The sequence below is a fragment of the Pristis pectinata genome, chromosome 8 (assembly GCF_009764475.1).
Source record: "Pristis pectinata isolate sPriPec2 chromosome 8, sPriPec2.1.pri, whole genome shotgun sequence".
Lineage (NCBI taxonomy): Eukaryota > Metazoa > Chordata > Chondrichthyes > Rhinopristiformes > Pristidae > Pristis > Pristis pectinata.
Window position 1 is genome coordinate 95106407 of NC_067412.1, and position 22983 is coordinate 95129389.

Below are 22983 nucleotides of genomic sequence, written 5' to 3' on the forward strand. Positions count from 1 at the left end.
TCAGAGAAGAGATGGTTAAGAGGTGACTCATGGAGGTTTTTAAATTGATGAAAGGTTTTGATTAAGCAGATAAGGAACATTATTCCCTCTGGCTAGTTGGTCAATAACTAAATCATTGGCAAAGAATCTGAAGGGAAAATCAGATATATTTCTCCACGGAGAGCTGTTGGCTCTTCCTTAAAAGGTAATTTCATAAATCATTTGAAGTTGGAAGTAAAAGAGTCTGAAGTTTGGGGGAAGGATCTAGAATTGTGGGATTAAGTGAAGTTGCTGTTTCTAGGTGCCGTACAGGCTCAATTGCTTCTTGTGTGAGTTGGAGAAGGCTCCAGTATAGCATAAGTGCTAGCATGCATCTTTTGAGCTGAATGGCCTATTTCTCTACTTAAGATAAGATAAGATCTCTTTCTTAGTCACATGTACATCGAAACACACAGTGAAATGCATCTTTTGCGTAGAGTGTTCTGGGGGCAAGCCCGCAAGTGTCGCCACGCTTCCGGCGCCAACGTAGCACGCCCACAACTTCCTAAACAGTATGTCTTTGGAATGTGGGAGGAAACCGGAGCACCCGGAGGAAACCCACGCAGACACGGGGAGAACGTACAAACCTTACAGACAGTGGCCGGAATTGAACACGGGTCGCTGGCGCTGTAATAGCGTCACACTAACCGCTACACTACCATGCCTGCCTTAATTGAAAGCTACCAGGAATGAGCTTATTGCATCCTGAGTGGTTTGAAGTATCACCACAGTATGTAGTTCTCAGCGCTGTTGTGGCTTATTCCATGGTTTGGTGTATCCAATTTACAGCGTAATGAGGACAACTCATTTAAAAAGGAATGCTGACTCAAAACTTCTTCCTTTCTGCAGTATCAGACACTGAGGAAGTACAGCAGAACTTTTCTAATAGAAGAGCTCATTGCCTACTACTTGCCAGAGGAACTTGCTGAAAGGAAAAGGGTGAATGATGATGAGATGGCAGAGTTATCGAAGTAGGTCAATTTTAAATGATGAGAGATTGAATAGTAATTTCTATTTAAAGGAAAATTATCATCAGTATTTGGTTAGAATTCAGTCCATTGAGGGATTACTATTCGTTTGCAGTCTAACCTTTCTCTTTTGACCTGCATGCTGTTGTTTACCTCATTTCATTACCAAAACCAGCAAAATTAGGTAGAGGTGATTCAGAGCTAATAAATTAAGTAACATAATAATATTTTTAAATAAATTAACATAAAGCTAACATAATCAAGCACCCCTCCTACCCCGGTCATTCTCTCTTCTCCCCTCTCCTAGATGATACAAAAGCCTGAGAGTATGAACCACCAGGCTCAAGGGCAGTTCTATCCCACTGTTGTCAGACTCTTGAATGGATCACTCGTACGCTAAAAAATGAACTCCTGATCTCCCAATCTACCTCTTCGTGGCCCTTGCACTTTATTTGCCTACCTGCACTGCACTTTCTCTGTAACTGCAACACTATATTCTACATTCTGTTTTCTTTTAATGTAATTATGTGTAGATGACAGGCAAAACAAAAGCTCTTCACTATATCTCAATACAGTGACCAAAATAATCCATTAATAAACCAAGAATAATTCTATATTAATAATATTAATAAATTAAATTAACGTACAGACTTCCAATTATAGGTTTTCCAAAGCTCTGAAGAATGAGGGCTTTGCTTAACAAGCAAATGAACATGCAGGGAATGGAGGGATGTAGACCTTGTGCAGGCAGATAGGATTAGTTTAATTTGGCATCAGGGTCAGTACAGACATCGTGGGCTGAAGGGCTTGTTCCTGTGCTGTACGGTTCTGTGTTCTAAGGCATTGACTCTTCAAGTTTAGCTTTCTTGCAGGGTCCATGCTAAAGAAAGAAAATCGCTTGCATTTATGTGGAGCATTGCATGACTTCAGAATATTCCCAAGTTTTTAGCAGCCGTAGAAGTGCTTTTGAAATGCAAACACTCTTGGAATGTGGCAGCTGATTTATACATGGAATCTTTTATATCTACCTGAGAACGTAGATGGCACAGCTGAGCTTTAACCCTCAGGTTTCTGGAGTGGGACTTCTGATGCAGGGACCAACAGACCCACCCATTGGCATTAACGCATGTGGGGGCCAAATTCATTTGGTGATAAAGTCTTGCGTCATAGAAGCAGGTCCCTCAACCCATTGAGTTCATGCCGACTATCAAGTATCCATTTCCTTTATTCCCATTTTATTCCCTCCCTGTTTCCATCCACTCCCCCAGATTCTGCCACACACTTACACACAAGGGGCAATTTATAGCGGCCAGTTCACCTCCCAACCCACACATCTTTGGGATGCGGGAAGAAAGTGGAGCACCGGAGGAAACCCACGTGGTCACAGGGAGAAGGTGCAAACTCTTTGTAACAGCACCAGAGAGCAGGATTAAACCCAGGTCACTGGAGTTGAGAAACAGCAGCTCTGTTTGCTGCACCACTGTCTCACTCCATAATAGCATAAAAATGACGCCCTTAGTCTTTACTTTCTTGGTAACCATGAGGATTGATGCACTCTCATTTCTAATGGGGCAGAGCATGAGGTTTCAAAAGTCTGTTCTGGCTTCAGTTGGTGAGGCTCCCATCTAATAGGCAAGTCAGGAAATGAAATGTCCAGCTATTGGGGTAAGGAGGTCTGCCCTTGCCACAGATCTCTATAATGGGTTTATTGCAAAGGTACAGCATTGGCAAAGCTGTGGGAATGAGCCTCGCAAGCTCCTTGTGAAAAATGTTTAAGATTGTAATCCATGCGTCCTTCTCAAATTCAGCTTTTTGATTAATGCCACTTCTGGTTATTGATTTGGGATGTTCCATTGAATTAGAGATGCTATGTAAATGCATGGATTCTGTCTACACTTCTCACTGCCTCGGTAAAGCAGCCAACATAACAAAAGATGTAATGAAATGATCTGTATGGGTGGGATGCAAAACAAAGTTTTCACTGTACCATATAACAATAACAAACCAATTTACTAATATAATTTACCAAGTTGGTGTTCTTGGACCTAGTGTCACTGGTTATTTGAGGAATTGGATTGATTAACTATAACTTTATGTAGAACTAAGCATGAAATATATAAGATGGATGATTTACTTTACTGTTGTATAAACCTAGAAATATGTTTCTCTCCAGCCTCAACAAAGCAGTGCCCATATTCATCTGCACTATGGCATATCCTAATGTCCCATGCCCGCTACACATCTTTGAGCCTTGTTATCGATTGATGATTCGGAGGTGCATGGAATTTGGCAACAAGCAATTCGGGATGTGCATGAGTGACCCGGTCAAGGGGTAAGTTGCAGTGATAGCAACAACAACATCCATTGGGGGTTCAACAGGTCAGCTTCCGACACTGTTGGGAGATTGAAGCTCGGGCAGTCAGTTGGCAGATGCAGGTTAGTGCGTGGTTTGGGTTTGGTGGGAGAGGTGCCTGCACAAGGGTGGCTGTAGTTCAACAGCACAGCTAGCTACCACCTTCTCAAGGATAATTAGGGATGGTCTATTAAGATAAGACAAGATATCTTTATCAGTCACATGTACATCGAAACACACAGGGAAATGCACCTTTGCATGGAATGTTCTGGTGGCAGCCCGCAAGTGTCGCCACACTTCCGGCGCCAACATAGCACGCCCACAACTTCCTAACCCATACGTCTCTGGAATGTGGAAGGAAACCGGTGCACCCGGAGGAAACCCACGCAGTCATGGGGAGAATGTACAAACTCCTTACAGACAGTGGCGGGAATTGAACCCAGGTCGCTGGCGCTGTAATAGTGTTACGCTAACTGCTACACACTACCGTGCCTGCCCTATACACTACCGTGCCTGGCCTACATCCCATAAACAAATTAAAAATATTTCCATCTCTGGTGAGGGTATTGAGGATCGAATATTTAAATCAAATGGCAGAATGTCATTGTAAAGATCTCCAGATTGCTGCTTGATCCAAGTGTAAATTGGCAAATTCAAGGTCTGAATGTCCGGTTTGAAAGGGTTCTGTAAGAGGTGGAGGGATCCAGGTCCGAATGCATGATTTGCAGGTACAGCAAGTAATTAGGAAAGCTTACAGAATGTTATTGCTTGTTGCTTGGTAATTGAAGACAGTATTGGCCTTCATACTTAAGGAAGAATGTAAATGCGCTGGAAGCAGTTTGGAGAAGGTTTATTAGACTACAACTTGAAGTGGGTGGATTGTCCTAATGAGGAAGGCTTGGACAAGCTGGTCTTGTATCGGCTGAAGTTTAGAACAGTAAGACGTGACTTGATTCAATATACAAGATCCTGAGGGGATTTGACAGGGTGGATGTGAAAGGTTCAGTAGGATTTGGGTATTGTGCATGAATCACAAAAAGTTAACAGGCAGGTCCAACAAGTTGTTATGAAGGCAAATGGCATGTTGACCTTTATTGCAAAGAAGTTGAAGTTGAAGAATAGGGAGGTTTAGTTACAGTTGTACAGGATGTTGGTGAGGCCACACCTGGAATACTGTGCACAGTTTTGGTCCCTTTATCTAAAAATGGATACAGTAACATTGGAGGCAGTCCAAAAGAGATTCACTGGGCTCATTCCTGGGATGAGAGGGTTGTCCTATCAAGAGAGGCTAGACAGTTTGGGTCTGTATTCCTGGGAGCTTAGAAAAATGGGTGACCTTATTTCAAACATGTAAGATCCCAAGGGAAAGCACACTGATGCTGGAGGAACTCAGCAGGCCAGGCAGCATCGGTGGAGAAAAGCAGGCGGTCAACGTTTCGGGTCAGGACCCTTCTTCAGGACTGAAGAAAGGAAAAGGGGAACCCCAGTATATAGGAGGGAAAAGCAGAGCAGTGATAGGTGGACAAAAGAGGGGAGGTGGGGTGGGCACAAGGTGGTGATAGGCAGATGCAGGTAAGAGATAGTGATAGGCCGGTGCGGGGAAGCTGATCCACCGGGGGATGGGCCAAAGGTACAGAGAGAAAGGGGAAAAAAGGGGGGTTAGAAAAAAGAGAGAGGCTAGGAAAGGGAAGAAGAGAAGAAGCATGGTGGGGGGGGGGTTGTGGGGAGTAGATACTGAGATGTCTTCACAAGTGGAAGAGTCATGAACAAGGGGACACAGCTATGAAATAAGGGGCTGTTCATTGAAAACTGAGGCGAGCACCAATTTCTTCTCTCAGAGGGTAATGAATCTCTGGAACTCTCTGCCCCCAAGGCTGATGGAGACTGGGTCATTAGATATATTTAAGGTGGAGATAGATACTTACTTGAAGATTGAGGAATGAGGGTTGTGGGGAACTGGTGCAGAAGAGGAGTTGAGGCCAGCATAGATCAGCCATGATCATATTGAGTGGCAGGGCAGGCTTGAAGGGACTTGATGGCCTACTCCTGCTCCTATTTTCTTGTGGATGATTCTTCTGGGAAAACGTAGAATTTAGAGACACTGTTTAGAAATAAGATATCACCCATTTAAGACCGGTGATGTGAATTTTTTTTCTTTCAGAAGGCCTTGATTCTTTGGAACTCCATTCCTCAAAGGGTGGTAGAAGGAGAGTCTTTGAACATTTTAAGATAGATATCTTTATTAGTCACATGTACATCAAAACACACAGTGAAATGCAGCTTTTGCGTAGTGTTCTGGGGGCAGCCCGCAAGTGTCACCACGCTTCTGGCGCCAACATAGCATGCCCACAACTTCCTATCCCATATGTCTTTGGAATGTGGGAGGAAACCGGAGCACCCGGAGGAAGCCCACACAGACACGGGGAGAACGTACAAACTCCTGACAGTAGCCAGATTTGAACCCAGGTCGCTGGCGCTGTAAAACATTACGCTAACTGCTACACTCCCGTGCCGAGGCAGGGATAGATAGATACTCGATAAACAAGGGTGTGAAAGGTAACCGGGCTAGGTTGGAATGCTGGGTTAAGGTTACAGTCAAATCTGTCATGATCTTATCGAGTGGTGAAGCAGGATTGAGGAGCCGATCTCCTAACTTGTATGTTTGTAAAGATGAATGCCATAAATGCAGATAAATGTGTTTGCTCTGGTAGCCATTACTGAATTGTTGTTACAGGTTAGAAATGAAATATGCTGGGGAGCTTAACTTTTAGCAAAGATGGATAGTGGAGGTGGAGGAGTGCTGGCAATGAAGAATGTGATAAAAGCAATAGTGCAGAAAATTAGGATTTGGGATCACTGTAGTTACTGCTATGGATCATGAAGGGGCAGTAAACACAGAGAATTAATTTCCCATACAATGATAATGCGAGATAGAACGTTATTAAGGGCACCAAAAGATCATGTAACAAAGGAATTGCAAAATTCTGAGGTCTTTGAACTTGGCCAGATTGAACCAGCTAGGAGCAGGCAATTTAAATTCTATTATTGGGTGAGGTGACAGGAATAATTTGTGATCTTAAAGCACAGAATCCTCTACAGAGGGATGATCACAATATGATAGAATTTCATACTGAGCTTCAGAACGATGTGACCCCCAAGACCAGGGTCGTAAAATTAAGCATCAAGTTACAGAGGTATGAGGTAGGATAGGAAATTGATGCCTGATGTCTAAGATTTGGACCTGACCACTTGAAGTGTAATGTAGGAAACAGAGGAAGCAGGAAAGCTCCCACAAGCAGCATGTATGAGTAACCAAATCACCTGTTATAGGTAATGTCCTCATTGGAGATTACTCCCCGGTCTCCTCCTTCATAATAGCAACAATGCAATCTTTTACAAGCACCCGAGCAGGCATCCACAGCCTTGGTGTTAATGTGTAAGCCAAAAGAAGGTAACTTTGAGAGTGCACCACTTCTTCAGTACTTGATTGATTTGTGTGCTCCAGTCTTTGGAATGGGGCTTGAACCAGGAGCCCTACGTACTCAGAGGCGAGAGGGCTACCAACCAAGTCACCCAGAACTATTGGTAAAGATGCACTGCAACTGTTCATTTCACCCTCTGCAGCTTTGCTGATTACGGCTGTATGCTGGAAGTCCGAAGTGTTGAGTTATTCGCGGATGGTCGCTCGGTGGTCGACACGATCGGCAGACGAAGGTTTAAGGTCTTACGCCACAGTGAGAAGGACGGCTATAGTACGGCGGATATTGAGTACCTCGAGGATGGAAAGGTGACGCTTTACCTCAGTTGCTCTGTGAAAGGACTGAAGCTTTAAGTTATGCCCTTTGATGACCAACTCCTTGCGATGTGCTTCCTGATAATTCCCATAGAATCAAGCTTATGTGACAAGACTTTTTTTTTGCCATTTCATTTATATCTGATCTATATTCTGTGTATTCTCTGTGATGCTGCTAAGAGCAAGTTTTTCATTGCACTGTACCTCACCAGACCCATCACATGACAATAAACTTGACTTGACTTTTGGCCATACTCCAGCCCCAAGCTCACCACTTCCATTTCCCTAAATGGCTACTTCCGTCTTCACTCTGCTCAAGATCCTTCTCCTATCATCCAGTTCATGTAATTGGTTTATTATTGTCACATGTACTGATAAGGTATCTTTATTAGTCACATGTACATTGAAACACACAGTGAAATGCATCTTTTGCGTAGAGTGTTCTGGGGGGCAGCCCACAAGTGTCGCCACATTTCCGGCACCAACATAGCACGCCCACAACTTCCTAACTTGTACGTCTTTGGAATGTGGGAGGAAACCGGAGCACCCGGAGGAATCCCACACAGACACGGGGAGAACGTACAAACTCCTTACAGACAGCGGCCGGAATTGAACCAGGGTCACTGGCGCTGTAATAGCGTTACGCTAACCGCTACACTACCATGCCTGCCCTAAGATACAGTGAAAAGCTTTTGTTTGAATGTGATCCACACAGATCATTCCATACATAAGTACATTGAGGTAGTACAAAAAGAAAAACAGAATGCAGAATCTAGTGTTGCAGTTACAGAGAAAGTGCAGTGCAAGCAGACAAATAAAGTGCAAGGGCCACGACAAGGTAGATTAAGAGATCAGAGTTCATCTTTATCATACAAGCGGTCCATTCAAGAGCCTTATAACAGCGGGATAGAAGCTGTCCTTGAGCCTGGTGGTACGTGCGTTCAGGCTTTTGTATCTTCTGCCTGACGGGAGGGGGGAGAAAAGAGAATGACCCAGCTGGGAGAGGTCCTTGATTTTGTTGGCTGCTTTCCTGAGGCAGCGAGAAGTGTAGACAGAGTCAGTGGAGGACTGGTTTTCGTGATGGACTGGGCTGTGTTCACAACACCTCTCATCTGTTTCTACCTGTGCACCGATGATCCCCAACTATACCTCACCACCTGCCTCTGTTGACCCCTCCACTGTTGTTAGATAGTGAGGCTGCTTATGATATACAGTCTATGGAAGAAGTCTCTTCTAGGTAAATATTGGGAAGTCAAGCCCATTGCTCTTGGTTCCAATAGTCTCCATACACTCGCAAGTGTCTCCATCCTTCTCCCCGGCAGTTGAAGCAAGCTACATGGGTCATAATCTTGTTATTGTAAGTAAGCTGCCAATCATAGACCCTCACCGTGAGCTGGAAAGGTGGACAGAGCAATGGTAGATGGTGTTTAATCCTAATAAATTTAAGGAGATGCACTTTGCAAGGACTAATACACAATAAGTGATAGTGCCTAAGGGAGTATTGAAAAACAGAGGGACCTTGGTGTACAAGTCCAAGGATACCTGAAAATGGCAGCACAGATAGACAAGGTGGTTAAGAAGACAAAAAAGGATACTTACCTTCAACAGCTGGGGTACAGAATACAAGAGCAGGGAGCTGTGGTACAATTATATAAGACATTGGTGGGCCACGGCTAGGGTATTGCAAATACAAAAGCCTGAAAGCATACACCACCAGGCTCAAGGACAGCTTCTATCCCACTGTTATAAGACTATTGAACAGTCTCCTAGTATGATAAGATGGACTCTCAACCTCACAATCGACCTCGTTCTGACCTTGCACGTTGTTGTCTGCCTGCACTTCACTTTCTCTATAGCTGTGACACTTTATTCTGCATTCTGTATTGTTTTACCTGGTACTACCTCAATGCACTGTGTAATGAATTGATCATTATGCATGCAAGACAAGTTTTTCGCTGTACCTCAGTACAAGTGACAATAATAAACCAATACCAAATATTTCTGATCACCGCACTGGAGGACGGAAGTGATTGCACTGGTGAGGGTTCAGAGGAGGTTCGCCTGAGATGGACTGTTTCATTTATGAGGTGAGACTGGATAGGCCGGGTTTGCTTTCCAAGGAGCAAATGAGGTTGAGGGGGAATCCCTATCGGAGGTGTAAAATATTATGAGTGATGTAGACAGGACAGATATTACGAAACAGAGGTGTCTGACACCAGAAGCCAAAGGTTTAAGGTAAGGGGTAGGAAGTTTAGAGGGGACCTGAGGAAGAATTTCTCTCGCCCAGAGGATGGTTGGAATCTGGAACACACTGCCTCAGTGTGTTTAAGAAGTACACAGACAAGCAGATGAATTGCCAAGGCGTAGAGGCTATGGGCAATGAGCTGATTAATGGGATTAGTGTAGATGGATACTTGGTAGTCAGCATGGATACGGAGAGCTGAAGGACCTCTATGACTCTGTAACACCATGACTCTGAGACCATCAATAAGAATGTTTACTTTTGCATTTGTAACATCACCAAGCTCTGCCCAAGCTTGCCCATTGGAAGAGCCATCCAGTTGATTCCATTAGAGCAGAGTCACAGAGCAATACAGCATGGATACAGGCCCTTCGGCCCAACCAGTCCATGCTGACCACGGTGCCCACCCAACTAGTCCCAATTTCCTGCGTTTGGCCCATATCCTTCTTAGCCCCGCCCCTCCATGTACCTATCCAAGTGCTTCTTAAATGATACTATTGTACCTGCCTCAACCACTTCCTCTGGCAGCTTGTTCCATACACTCACCACCTTCTGGGTGAAAAAGTTGCCCCTCAGGTCCCCTTTAAATCTTTCCCCTCTCATCCTAAATCTATGCCCCCTAGTTTTGGACTCCCCTACCCTGGGGAAAAGACTGTTACCATCCACCTCTCATAATTCCTATGAGGTCACCCCTTATTCTCCTACGTTCCAAGGAATAAAGACCTAGCCCGACCAACCTCTCCCTATAACTCAGGCCTTCTACTCCTGGCAACATCCTTGTAAATCTTCTCCACCTTCCATGCATTCCCTGTAGCCCTACTGATTTTGTCCTCTCCATGTTCCGTTTTAACAGTTACCATTGAAATGACTTCCACTGCCCTTTCAGATAGTGCATCCCACACTACTGAAATTTGCCACAAAAAACACCTTCTTGGCTCTGTTTAACCAATTATCTTAAAACACAAGGAAAGTGTTAAAAGAAGGAGATATATGTAACGGAAATGCACCTGCCTTTGTATCTGAGCACTTCTCTAGTGTGCCCACTAAGTCCACATAACTTTTCTGTTTACAGATGGAGGGAGAGAGCTACGCTGAACTTCTCAGACTGCACGACTTGGTTTATGATCAAGCGTACAAGTGGTTCAGCTCACTCAAGCAAGGACTGAAGACTCGAATTCTGAGCCACTTTGGGCCAATGCCGCGGAAGGATACAGATATACAGGTGTGTTATCTGGCAACTGCATGTAGTCCATAGTTGCTTTGGGATTTATCTTAGTGAACAGATATCCAACACAAGCTTGTGTTGCAGCACAAACAGGCCATTTGGCCCATAGAGGTGATACTTGAATACTTTGTAACACAAAGTACTTTGTGCTCAACACGGATTTTTCCCACTATCAACACTGCAACATCTATTTATGCAACCAATTAACATCATGAAACATGACACAAAGTGCATTATCGAATAAAGAGTGACCCTGCAACACGTGGAGATACGAGGGCAGATGACCAAAAGTTTGGATAGGGCCATGGGTTTTAATGTATCTTGAAGAAAGAAATAGAGGTCAAACAGAGTGCAGAGATTTACGAGGACCTTGCCAGGACTCAAGGGCCTGAGTTAGAGGGAGAGGTTGGGCAGGCTGGGACTATTCCTTGCAACGTAGGAGACTGAAGGGTGACCTCATAGAGATGAATAAAATTATAAGGGGTATAGATAGGGTGAATGCACACAGTCTTTTTCTCAGAACTAAAAACTAGAAGGCACAAGTTTAAAGTGAGAGGAGAAGGACTTAAAAGGGACCTGAAGGACAACTTCTTGACGCAGAGGGTGGCTTATATGGAACGAGCTGCCGGAGAAAGTGGTTGAGGCAGGTTCAATAACACCATTTAACAGACATTTGAATAAGTACATGGATAGGAGAGGTTTAGAGGGATAGATTATAAGATATCGTTGTTAGTCACATATACATTGAAACACGCAGTGAAATGAATCTTTGTTCTGGGGGCAGCCCGCAAGTGTCGCCACACTTCTGGCGCCAACGTAGCACGCCCACAGCTTCCTAACCCGTACGTCTTTGGAATGTGGGAGGAAACCAGAGCACCCGGAGGAAACCCACGCAGACACAGGGAGAACGTACAAACTCCTGACTGACAGCAGCGGGAATCGAACCCGGGTCGCTGGCGCTGTAATAGCGTCACGCTAACCGCTACACCACCGTGCCGCCAAACACGGGCAAGTGGAACTACCTTGGTGGGCACCATGGTCGGCATGGACCAGTTGGGCCGAAGGGCCTGTTTCCATGCTGTACTTAAGATAGGAAAGGAATTTGAGAGCATAGAGCCTAAGAACCTGAAAGCACAGCAACCAAGTTAGAGTTATTAAATTTGGGGATTATCAAGCGACCAGAATTTGAGTAACTCAGAGACCCCAGAGGATTGTTGGCTGATAGGGAGGGAGAATATCCTGGAGGGAATTTCAAACAAGCTTGAGAATGTTTGGTTAACTGGGAGTGAAGCTGGGGGCGATGGTTGAGTGGGATTGGTGTAAGGTAGGAGGTGCATTGCTTTCGAATGACTTCAAGTGTAAGGAAGGTAGAGCAAAGGAGACATCTTGAACTAGTCAGGCATGTATTGGTGAAGTCATGTGTGGAAGTAACAAATACATGGAAAAGGATCCCAGCAGCGGATGAGTGGAGTCGGGCCAGATTTGTGGGGCATCAGGGAGATGGGAAAATCCAGTCCAGGTGGTGGGATGAATAAGTGGCCTGAAGCTGACGTCGGAGCCAAATATGAGCTCAATGCCGTGAAGAGTCTGTATTAGCTGCAGTCAGTTGTTGGAGAGGGGATGTAATCGGTAGCTTGGGAAGCAAGGTCCAAAATAAATACTTCAGTCTTCCTGATATTAAATTGAAGGAAACTTCTGTTTATCTGGTATCGGGTGCTGGACAAGCACTTTGACAGTTCGGAGACAATGGAGAGGACCAGGGAGGTAGGGTGAGGTGGTGTTGAGGCCCACTCAGTGGACTGGAGATTGATGCCTTGTTACCTGGTGACTTTGCCAAGGGCAATGTGTAATTGAGAAATGTATTGCTTCAAGAGGCTGGTCACGGTGCACACTATCTCCAGCCTCCCAGACAACCTCGACCCTCTGCAAATCAGCTACTGCTGAAACAGGTCTATGACAGATGCCATCTCCCTGGCCCTACACTTATCTCTGGAGCATCTGAACAGTAAAGACACCTACGTTAGACTATTGTTTATTGACCACAGCTCCACCTTCAATACTATAATTCCAAGCAAACTCATCACCAAACTCCAAGACCTGGGACTCAACACATCCCTCTGCAACTGGATCCTTGACTTCCTAACCAACAGACGGCAATCAGTGAGGGTAGGCAGCAACACCCCCAGCACGATTATTCTCAGCACTGGTGCCACACAAGGCTGCATCCTCAGCCTCTATTCTACTCCCTAAACACTTACGACTGTGTGGCCAGATTCTGCTCTAACTCCATCTACAAGTTTGCAGATGATACCACCGTAGTGGACCGTATCTCAAATGACGATGAGTCAGAGTACAGGAAGGAGATAGAGAGCCTAGTGACATGGTATCATGACAACAACCTTTCCCTCAATGTCAGCAAAACAAAAGAGTTGGTCATTGACTTCAGGAAGGGGGGCAGTGCACATGATCTTGTTTACATCAGTGGTGCTGAAGTTAAGGTTGAGAGCTTCCAGTTCCCAGGAGTGAACATCATCAATAGCCTGTCCTGGTCCAACCACATAGACGCCATGGCCAAGAAAGCTCACCAGCGCCTCTACTTCCTACGGAGGCTAAAGAAATTTAGCACGTCCCCTTTGACCCTCACCAAAGATCACTGCACCATAGAAAGCATCTTATCTGGATGCATCACGGCTTGGTACGGCAGCTGCTCTGTCTATGACCGCAAGAAACTGCAGAGAGTTGTGGACACAGCTAAACACATCATGAAACTGGCCTTCCCTCCATTGACTCTGTCTACACTACTCGCTGCCTCAGTAAAGCAGTCAACATAATCAAAGACCCCACCTACCCAGGATATTCTCTCTTCTCCCCCCTCCCATCGGGCAGAAGATACAAAAGCCTGAAAGCATGTACCACCAGGCTCAATGACAGCTTCTATCCCGCTGTTATAAGACTATTGAACAGTTCCCTAGTATGATAAGATGGACTCTTGACCTCACAATCTGCCTCATCATAGCCTTGCACCTTATAGTCTCCCTGCACTTTCTCTGTAGCTGTTACACTCTATTCCACATTCTGTTATTGTTTTCCTTTGTACTACCTCAATGCACTGTTGTAATGAATTGATCTGCATGGACGGTACGCAAGACAAGGTTTTCACTGTGCCTGGGTACGTGTGACAATAATAAACGAATTTACCAATTTATATATTAAAAAAAAATCCTCTTCCTTATTTCTGAGGCTTTTTCTCTTGCTTTCAAAAGCAAAATTCTGTGGATGCTGGAAATCTGAAATTAAAATCCAAAGTGCTGGAAATACTCTGTGGGTAAGGCAGCAACTTAGAGAGAGTGAAAGAGACTTAGCACTTAAGGTCAGTGATCTTTTGTGGTGAAGGAACACCAATCTTAAAAATGACCTCTAACTCCACTGATGCTGCTTCAGCAGCCAAGAATTTGTGACACTATTCCTGCATCACAGCTCCTCGTTTTGGGAGCAAGTTCCACATTCTCACCATTCTCTGGATGAAGAAGATCATCCTGAATTTCCCCCTGGATTTATTTGAGACAGGCTTAAACTTTTTGATCTCTAACTCTGGCCTCCCCTGCCACCAGCACCCCCCCCCCCCCTCCCTCACCCCAGAAATGGAAGCCTCTCTACTGCCAGCCAATCAAACCTTTAAGGGCTTTGGAGACACAAGAGACTGCAGTTGCTGGAATCTGGAGCAACAGACAATCTGCTGGAGGAACTCAGAGTGTTGAGCAGCATCTGTGGGAGGAAAGGAATTGTTGATGTTTCGGGTTGAAGTTCTCCATCAGGACCTGTGTCCTAGGTCCTGATCGCCCCATAATGCATTGTGCCTTTTTAAAACCGGTTTACTTATCCAAGAATCATCATGATTAGAGTTTGACCCGAGTCCTGATGCAGGGTTTCAACCTGAAACATCGACAATTCCTTCCCTCCCACAGATGCTCGAGCAGATTGTTTGTTGCTCCTTAAGGACTTCTGTCGGGCAACACCTCTATCTTCCCTTTTCTAAAGAGACATGTAGGGCTGCTCACAACTTTGCTTACTTCCAAATCTCCGAAGATTGCTCACTCCTAAGGACGCACCTGAAAGCACCAGATCTTCAGGGAGTCTGTCTGTAGATCAAAGTGAACCCAATAACTTACCGTACATCATTGAATTGAAGTTTTCCCCAGAAAGCACTCACTGGGTGTTGAGAGCTCCTATCATGCTGCTTAGGACATGACAATGGCTCAATAAACCAGTTCACATTCTCCTCTTCTTTTGTTTGTCTTCATTTGAATAGACATCCTTTTTAAAACTGGTTTACTTATCCAAGAATCATCATGATTACAATTTGACCACAAGCCCTTAAAACAGCCTACGTTTCTGCAATAGGACTCCTAAATTTAAACCTTTTTTGTGTTAGAATCCTTCATCCTTTTATAAAACTTGCTTTGTTCAGGACCTTTTAAAACCTCATTACGTGGATCAATGTACTTTCAGTTAGCTTCAGTAAATATTTATATGGAATTTTCTTTATCAATGATCTAGTGTAATGAATTATTTGAGATCTGGACAATTATTGATGTATTTTGCTGAAGCTTTGCAGCAGACATCTTTGATAGACTTAGGAGACAGCTGCTCACAGGTCTCTGGATGAATTTAAATTGAATAATGTTTTTCTGAAATTAGCAACCTGTGATATATTTTTCACTTTTGTGAACTCATGTATAAACAAATCAACCTCTGTTTAAATCTTCATCCAATTTTGTATACTTTTTAAACAGTCGAAGAAACTGATTGGTGATGCATTGCACCCATTGACAAGTTACATAGAATTTACACTATTGAAGCCATCGTCCAACTGATCTGTAGCAGTGCTTGTGCTCCACCTGAGCCTTCTTTCTTACCTACTTCATCTCATCCTCTGTGAGAAGGCTTCTATTCCATCCTCTGCCTTATCCAGCTTCCTTTTTAAATACCTTACTTATCCATTTAACTGACGCCTTTAGGTAGCCAGTTTCGCTGTCTCAAAACTCTTTAAGTAATGAATTTGGAATTGGTTTATTATTGTCACATGTACTGAGATACAGTGAAAAACTTTGTTTTGCAAGCCATCCATACAGATCATTTCAAAACATTAGTACATTGAGGTAGTACAAGGGAAAAGCAATAATAGAATGCAGAATATAGTGTTACAGTTACAATGAAAGTGCAGTGCAGGTAGACAATAAGATGCAAGGTCCATGACAAGGTAGATTGTGAGGTCAAGAGATCATCACAGTGGAGTTTCTCTGGAATTCTTGATTAGTTTTACCAGTGACTTCCAACCAACTTCCCGGGTAGTCACTCATGTAAAATGTGTCCCAGAGCAGCATATCTGAATATTCCATTCCTGAGAAGTACCTAGTCTGCTGTGTTGTGTGCTTGGCACATATGACTGGAGGAATTTCTACCTCTTGTTTCTAATTAATACAGAAACAAAATCATTTCCTTCTTGTATACAGTAAAACTTCAATATAATTTTGAAGACTCTTTGATCACAGCTCACCCTTTTTCGAGGAAAGAAGCCTTTGTCTGTAGATAAAATGAGAGATCGTTTCCTATTTCTCTTCTTGATTGCTACAGGTGCATCTTTAATCTCTGCCGACTCCTGAAGGGTTGGGATCTCTCATCTTTTTTAAGCTGTGTGTCCTTTCGGTTGACTATCCTCCTGGCTTTCCTTTATCCTAGGCAAGTCCTGATGGTCCAGGCTGGTGTTGGTGGCTTTTGGCGGTGTTGCCACTGGAAAATCGCGCTCAGCTACCATTCCTCGCGATGACGTCGCTTCAAGACCGTTTGAATGGCATTCGACGTGTGTTGTTATTCATGTCTCGCAATTGTCCGCGATGACTATCTGCCCAGCCTGGATCTCAATCCCTGTCTACAGGGTGATAGGAACCCTCATTGCCACCACACAAGTGAGATTTTCCTACATTCATGTCTTACTGAAGCAGTCCTTGAAAGGATCCATGTAGTGAAGGTTGTGCTGTCAGGCCAATGCGAAGTGTTACTGGTAATATAATTTAATACTGAACTCTCAGTACCTTCTGTGACTCCTTTTACAGCCTGAATCCCAATAATATTATCTTATTTTAAGAGTATATATTTTTGTTAAGTCATATGTATATTTATGGATCAACAAATGTTTTTTTTTAATTTTTATGCTTTCTTATATATTTAGAATTCAATTTTGAGTGATATGCAAACTATAATACTCTTTGAAATGACTTGATTAATCCTAAAGGTCGTGAAGGGGAAATGTAATATTACTCTCTGGGATATGATAAACTGTGGGGCACACATTGCATGCAACCTTTCACTTTGAAATGTACTCCTGGCTACCACAAATAATATTTGTTACTATTTTTTTAAACTCCCAACTCCTCCACATATCTTGCCTTTCCTTTCCTTTGAACCCTCTTGACCTATCTGGAGACTACTGTGATTTCCCACAGTAGTTTAGTGAGTATGGTATAAAGACGGTTCTTAAAAGCAGACAAAAAACGTCAGTCCCTCCGATTCCCCTCTCCTTCCTCTCCCAGCATGTTGCGAAATCACAGAGGTCCCATTCGAGTGCCTCGAATAACACAGTGAGGTCAGGGGCTTGGAATTCCAGCACACAGCCTTGTATTGTACTAATCCATTCTGACACTCTGCACCTCCCACAATTTCCCCAAGTTAAAACATGGTGTTAAGTATCCTTAATGGTCAAAAGAAGCACCTGTCTTCCATGAGCATCATTATGCCCAGCATCAGATAACACTAAAGCAGACCAGTTGTCTTGGGAATGTTTGCTTTTTTTCTACTTGAAAAATGTTTGCACCTTGTCAAACTTTGGATTCTTGTTATATTATCAGTAACATTCAGTTTAACACGGTACCTGAGAGTTGCACATTCCTTCCCATGTGTGTTCTCATAAAGCCAAAGTAAAATATATTTATTTATTATCTTATTTTTGCAGCAATCTATGTAGTGTGCATTTGATGTGTGAAATAATTTAACCTGCCTGATCCAATGATATCTGAATTATTCTGTCATTGTCTAAAGGAAACACTTGGGCTCGAAACACTTGGGCTCAAAACACTAAAGTGGATTAGGTAGCAGAACTTTTAATATACATTCTGATGATATAGTGTATTGTTTGGTATGTACATTTTAAACAATGCTGCATCTAAATCGTAATTATAATTTGGATGTTGTATGCAGTTAAGGAATTTATTTTGCCTAAACAAGACCTTGATAGTCAATGCCTCTAGCCTTAATAAATGTATTAATTCCATCTCTGACATTTAGTGAAACTTGATTATGATAGGTGAATTTCAACTGACCCTACAATCTTTCGTGCTTGAATGTAACAAGTAGCTTCAGTGTAACTATTTTGATGTGCTGTGAAGTTATCTTGGGGGTTATCTAATAGATAAAGGCCAAGTATTTGGTGCTGGTTTATTCTGGAGTATCTCACGATCACCAGTCATGTTTGGATTAAACAAGACTAGGTTGCAGAGTGCTGTTAGAATCAAACCCCAGATTATTTACATGTGCACTGTGTTCTGTTAGCACTCAGTTTGAGAATTTAAGCAATGAGAGATGATGGAACAGAGAGAACATCAAGAGCAAAGTATACAGTTTTCATCCCTATCTTTATTGCTTCCAGTTGAGCATATTGAGGTGATGGTTTAGCAGTGTTTGGCAAGAAAAGCAATTTACTGTATAATTTCAATTAAACAATGTGCCTCTTTAATCTATGTTTAACTAAAATTATTCATGTTGACGTTTCAGTTTAGCCTTTCTTGTCTAATGTTTCCCCTCCCTCGAATAGCTTTCATTTCCCAAAATAAATGTAATTTGCGTTAAAAGAAAGATAAAAGTTCCAGACTTACTCATCATTATTTTCTATTCTTTATAAGAAATAGTCTGGCGTAATGCTGAACTGGATATTCTATTAATGATGAACAATTGAAGTTGATCTAAAAATGTCCTTTCATCATAGCAGGAAGAACTAGAATTGTGATCTCCTGACATGCATGAACAACTATATTGTTGTGTCCTGTAGAACTCAATCACAAATGGAAACTATAAGGAAGACGCTGCACAAAAAATGGATGTGGCCAAAACTACGTGCACATATGTTTGTGAAAAAGTCGATCGCATTTTACCTTGAAACAACTTGGGTTCACAAAGTAAATAGAGATGATAGAGGTTGTTTGGTCCTCCTTAAACTATCTATCCAGAATAAATGAAGAAGTACATTGCCCCATGTTGAGGGGGCAGGAATGGATCATTTAGCCACCATGACCACTGTTCTATCATTCATTTAGATAGTGGCTGATCTGGAATTAGCTCCACCTTGGTGTCATAATCCTCAACAGCACTGCCTAGCAAAGAAATAATCAATTGTTTTGCAATTCACCATTGACTACCCATTCCCCAATCTCCCTCCACCCCACCTCTCACAGACAAACACACACACACACACACACACACACACACACACACACAAACATTAATTGGCTGAACAGCTTTTTGAGAGAAAGAGTTGCTGGTTTTCAATCCACTTTCCACAACGACCCACCTCCTTGTACTATGTCACCAGAAGAAATAGTTTCTATAGCCCCTCACTGGCTTTTTGATCATCTTAAATATCTTCAATCGATCTCCTGTAATTTTGTGAGAATACAGACTTTTAGACCCAGTATGATCAGTTTTTCTTTCATTCACTTCTTTACAAACATCATTCCAAGTGATGTAGATTTTGAGCCTTTCACTAGTTAATGTCTTGTTCTGGTGTTGAGTTTCACCAGTTAACCATACAGGTCCACTGAGGGTTATAGGCAGCCCATACTGGGATGAGCATCTGGGAGACTGGCAGGACGGATGAGGATGGATTTGCCGGCTGCTGTGGGACTGCAGGCATCTTCTGCTGGGTGGGAATGGGGCATTTCCACCTGCCTTCTCTCCCACCCCCACCCCTGAACCACAACAGTCGGGGACTGGGTGGAGCCGAGCAGAGCCGGGAGCGCTGAACAGACTCACTCGCTCCCTCACCGAGTCAGTGAGGCCGGCTGGCGGCCGCTCTTCCCGCGCCTGCTCGCTCTCCCGTCACAGTTGCGACCCTCTCCCACACACTTGTTGTTCATTCCCACCTTACGAACAGTTCGGTTGCCGAACAGTCCTCAGAATCGGAGCCCTGTCGTAACCTGGGGACTGCAAGTATTGACGTTGTCTTGTTTTTAAATACCACCTTTAACATGGTTAAACATTCTTGGTTAGTTTATAGCATATCAAACCAAATTTACCATCAAGGTGGTATTGCGACAGATGATCAAAAGATTGATCAGGGAGGTGGGTTGTTCAAATGTCTGAAAGAGAGGAGGTAGAAAGCTCTAGGGATGAAGTACCTGCGACTGTGGTTTGAGCAGGTATTATATTCTATATTTATATAAATTTCTATTCTAGGGAGCTTCAACAACATAGAACCTTCTCTGTATAGAAAGAGGCCATTTGGTGCATTAAGTCCAGTTCCTATTCAGTTTTCCCCACCTATCAACTTCAGCCTCGTTTTCCCCTCCGCCCTCTTAACTTATTTTCCATCAAATGTCCTTCCAATTTCCTTTCGAAAGCCCTGGTTGGCCCCCATTTCCATCACCTTTAGAGCCAGCTGAATCTCAGATCATCACCTCTCTCTGCATTTAACAAGAATGTTTTCCCTCGCATCTTCCCCGTATCTTTTGCCTTTCACCTCATTTAGTTTCCAGACCTCTTTCTCCCAACAGACTGTGGATACTGTCAGGATAATTTTCTTTGCAAGGTTTTGCTCAGTATATTCACATTGGGTATTGGTATCAAGGCAGATGGAGCGAAGGTGGGTAAATTGAATTGGAAGTACATGATCTCATTGGATGGTAGACTAGCCTTGAGGGGCAGCATAGCCTCCTTCATTTCCTAAATCTTAATATTTCTCTATCAAGTAGGAAACAAAAGAGCAGCTGCGTCCTGAAAGTTTTGTGACTCAATGCTTCCTCAAGATTGTAGTGGCTTATGTAAAAATGTAGAACTATTCCTGTGAAACTAAAGACGTTGTTGAGTGTCGTTATGCCCACTGTTGTCTTGGTGACTTGTCCTATGTTCCCAGCTCTGTTTCTGGTTTGCATTTTAATGGAGATACTCGTGAAGCAAATATTTAAATCAACAAAGATTTGGAAGTGCAATTAAAATTAAGTGTTTGTGATGATTACGGTTAACACAACCATGCTGTTAAATAAAACCGTGTTTAACCTGTGGCTTGTGGTCTTTTTTTTAAACTCAGTGCTTTCACTATAAGAATATTGAGTAGTTTGATTGTTCCTATTATGGAGATAGATGCCCTAAAGCAAAACACTGCAAATATTGGAAATCGGAAATAAAACAGAAAAAGCTGTAAATACTCAGTAGGTCAGGCAGCATCCATGGAGAGGGAAACAGAGTTAATGTTTCAGGTAGATGACCTTTCATCACAGGTGTGACATTGATCCATTGAATATTACTACTTTATTTATTCAATCTAGCCCAACACCAAGTCTAGAAAAAATCTTTTTCTGGTAAAAGATTAACCTAAAATGCTCAGTTTCTCTCTTAATGAATGTGGCCTGATCTACTGAGTATTGCCAACGTGTTGTTATTTAGTGTCATAGAGTTATACAGCACAGAAACAGGCCCTTCAGCCCAACTTGTCCATGCTGACCAAGGTGCACAACTTGGCTCATCCCATTTGCCTGTGTTTAGCCCATATCCCTTTAAACCTTTCCTATCCATGTACCTGTCCAAATGCTTTTTAAACATTCTAATTGTTTACCACCCTTTTTTTAATTGTAAACCACCCTACCCTTGTCAGTTATAGAACATAGAACAATTACAGCACAATTCAGGTCCTTCAGCCCACAAAGCTGTGCCGAACATGTCCCTACTCTAGAAATTACTAGGCTTACCCATAGCCCTCTATTTTACTCAGCTCCATATACCGATCTAACAGTCTCTTGAAAGACCCTATCATATCAGCCTCCACCACCATTTCCGGCAGCCCATTCCACACACTCACCACTCTCTGAGTAAAAAACTTACCCCTGACATCTCCTCTATATCTACTCCCCAGCACCTTAAACCTATGTCCTCTTGTGGCCACCAATTCAGCCCTGGGGAAAAGCCTCTGACTATCTACCCTATCAATATCTCTCATCATCTTATACACCTCTATCAGGTCCCCCCTCATCCTCTGTCTCTCCAAGGAGAAAAAGCTGAGTTCCCTCAACCTGCTTTCATAAGGCATGCTCCGCATCCCAGGCAGCATCCTCGTAAATCTCCTCTTCACCCTCTCTATGGCTTCCACATCTTTCCTGTAGTGATGCGACCAGAACTGAGCTCAGTGCTCCAAGTGGGGTCTGACCAGGGACCTATATAGCTGCAACAATACCTCCCGGCTCCTAAATTCAATTCCCCAATTGATGAAGGACAATACACCATATGCCTTCTTAACCACAGAGTCAACCTGCGCAGCCGCTTTGAGTGTCCTATGGACTCGGATCCCAAGATCCCTCTGATCCTCCACACTGCCAAGAGTCCTGCCATTAAGACTATATTCCGCCAACATATTATCTTGGTTACTTTTTCAAAAAACTCAAACAAATTCATGAGATGTGATCATGACCATTCTGACTATCCCTAATCTGGCCTTGCCTTTCCAAGTGCAGATAGATCCTGCCTCAGAATTCCCTCCCATAACTTTCCCGATACTGATGTTAGGCTCACCGGCCTGTAGTTCCCTGGCTTAAATAAAGGCACAATATTAGCCACCCTCCAGTCTTCCAGTACCTCAACTGTTGCTAAGGAAGGTACAAAAATCTCTGCTAGAACCCCAGCAATTTCTTCCCTTGCTTTCAATTTGGTCAGGCCCTGGGAAATTATCTACCTGTATGCACCTTAAAATGGCCAGTACCTCCCCTTTCTTAATATCGATATGTTTCAGGACATCACCGTTCTCTTCCCTGAACTCACTAGCTTCTATGGCCTTCTCTATGATAAATACAGACGAGAATATTCATTTAAGACCTCGCCCATGTCCTGTGGTTCCACACATAGTCACACTGATCCTTAATGAGACCTATTGTCTCCTTAGTTATCCTTTTGCTCTTAATATACATGTAGAGTCTTTCAGGATTTTTCTTTAGCATCTGCCAAGGATATCTCATGTCCCTTTTTGATCTCCTGATTTCCTTCTTCAGTGTATGAGGATTGACGTGCTTGATTAAATAATGAGTAAAATCAAATGCTGGCTGCTTCACATCACAAACTCCACGAACTGGG

General features: G+C 43.2%; 1 protein-coding gene across 2 annotated transcripts in view; it reads left to right on the forward strand.

Annotated features, from left to right (window-relative positions):
- Positions 1-20910, forward strand: part of LOC127573037 (LON peptidase N-terminal domain and RING finger protein 3-like) — a 45552-nt gene extending 24642 nt beyond the window's left edge. For both annotated transcript variants that reach the window (XM_052020813.1, XM_052020814.1), the window contains exons 8-12: positions 868-989; positions 3160-3318; positions 6964-7126; positions 10447-10596; positions 16339-20910. In XM_052020813.1, the coding sequence (XP_051876773.1) occupies positions 868-989; positions 3160-3318; positions 6964-7126; positions 10447-10596; positions 16339-16497 (753 nt within the window). In that variant the 3' untranslated portion in view covers positions 16498-20910. The remainder of the gene's footprint in view (positions 1-867; positions 990-3159; positions 3319-6963; positions 7127-10446; positions 10597-16338) is intronic.
- The last annotated feature ends 2073 nt before the right edge of the window (positions 20911-22983 follow it).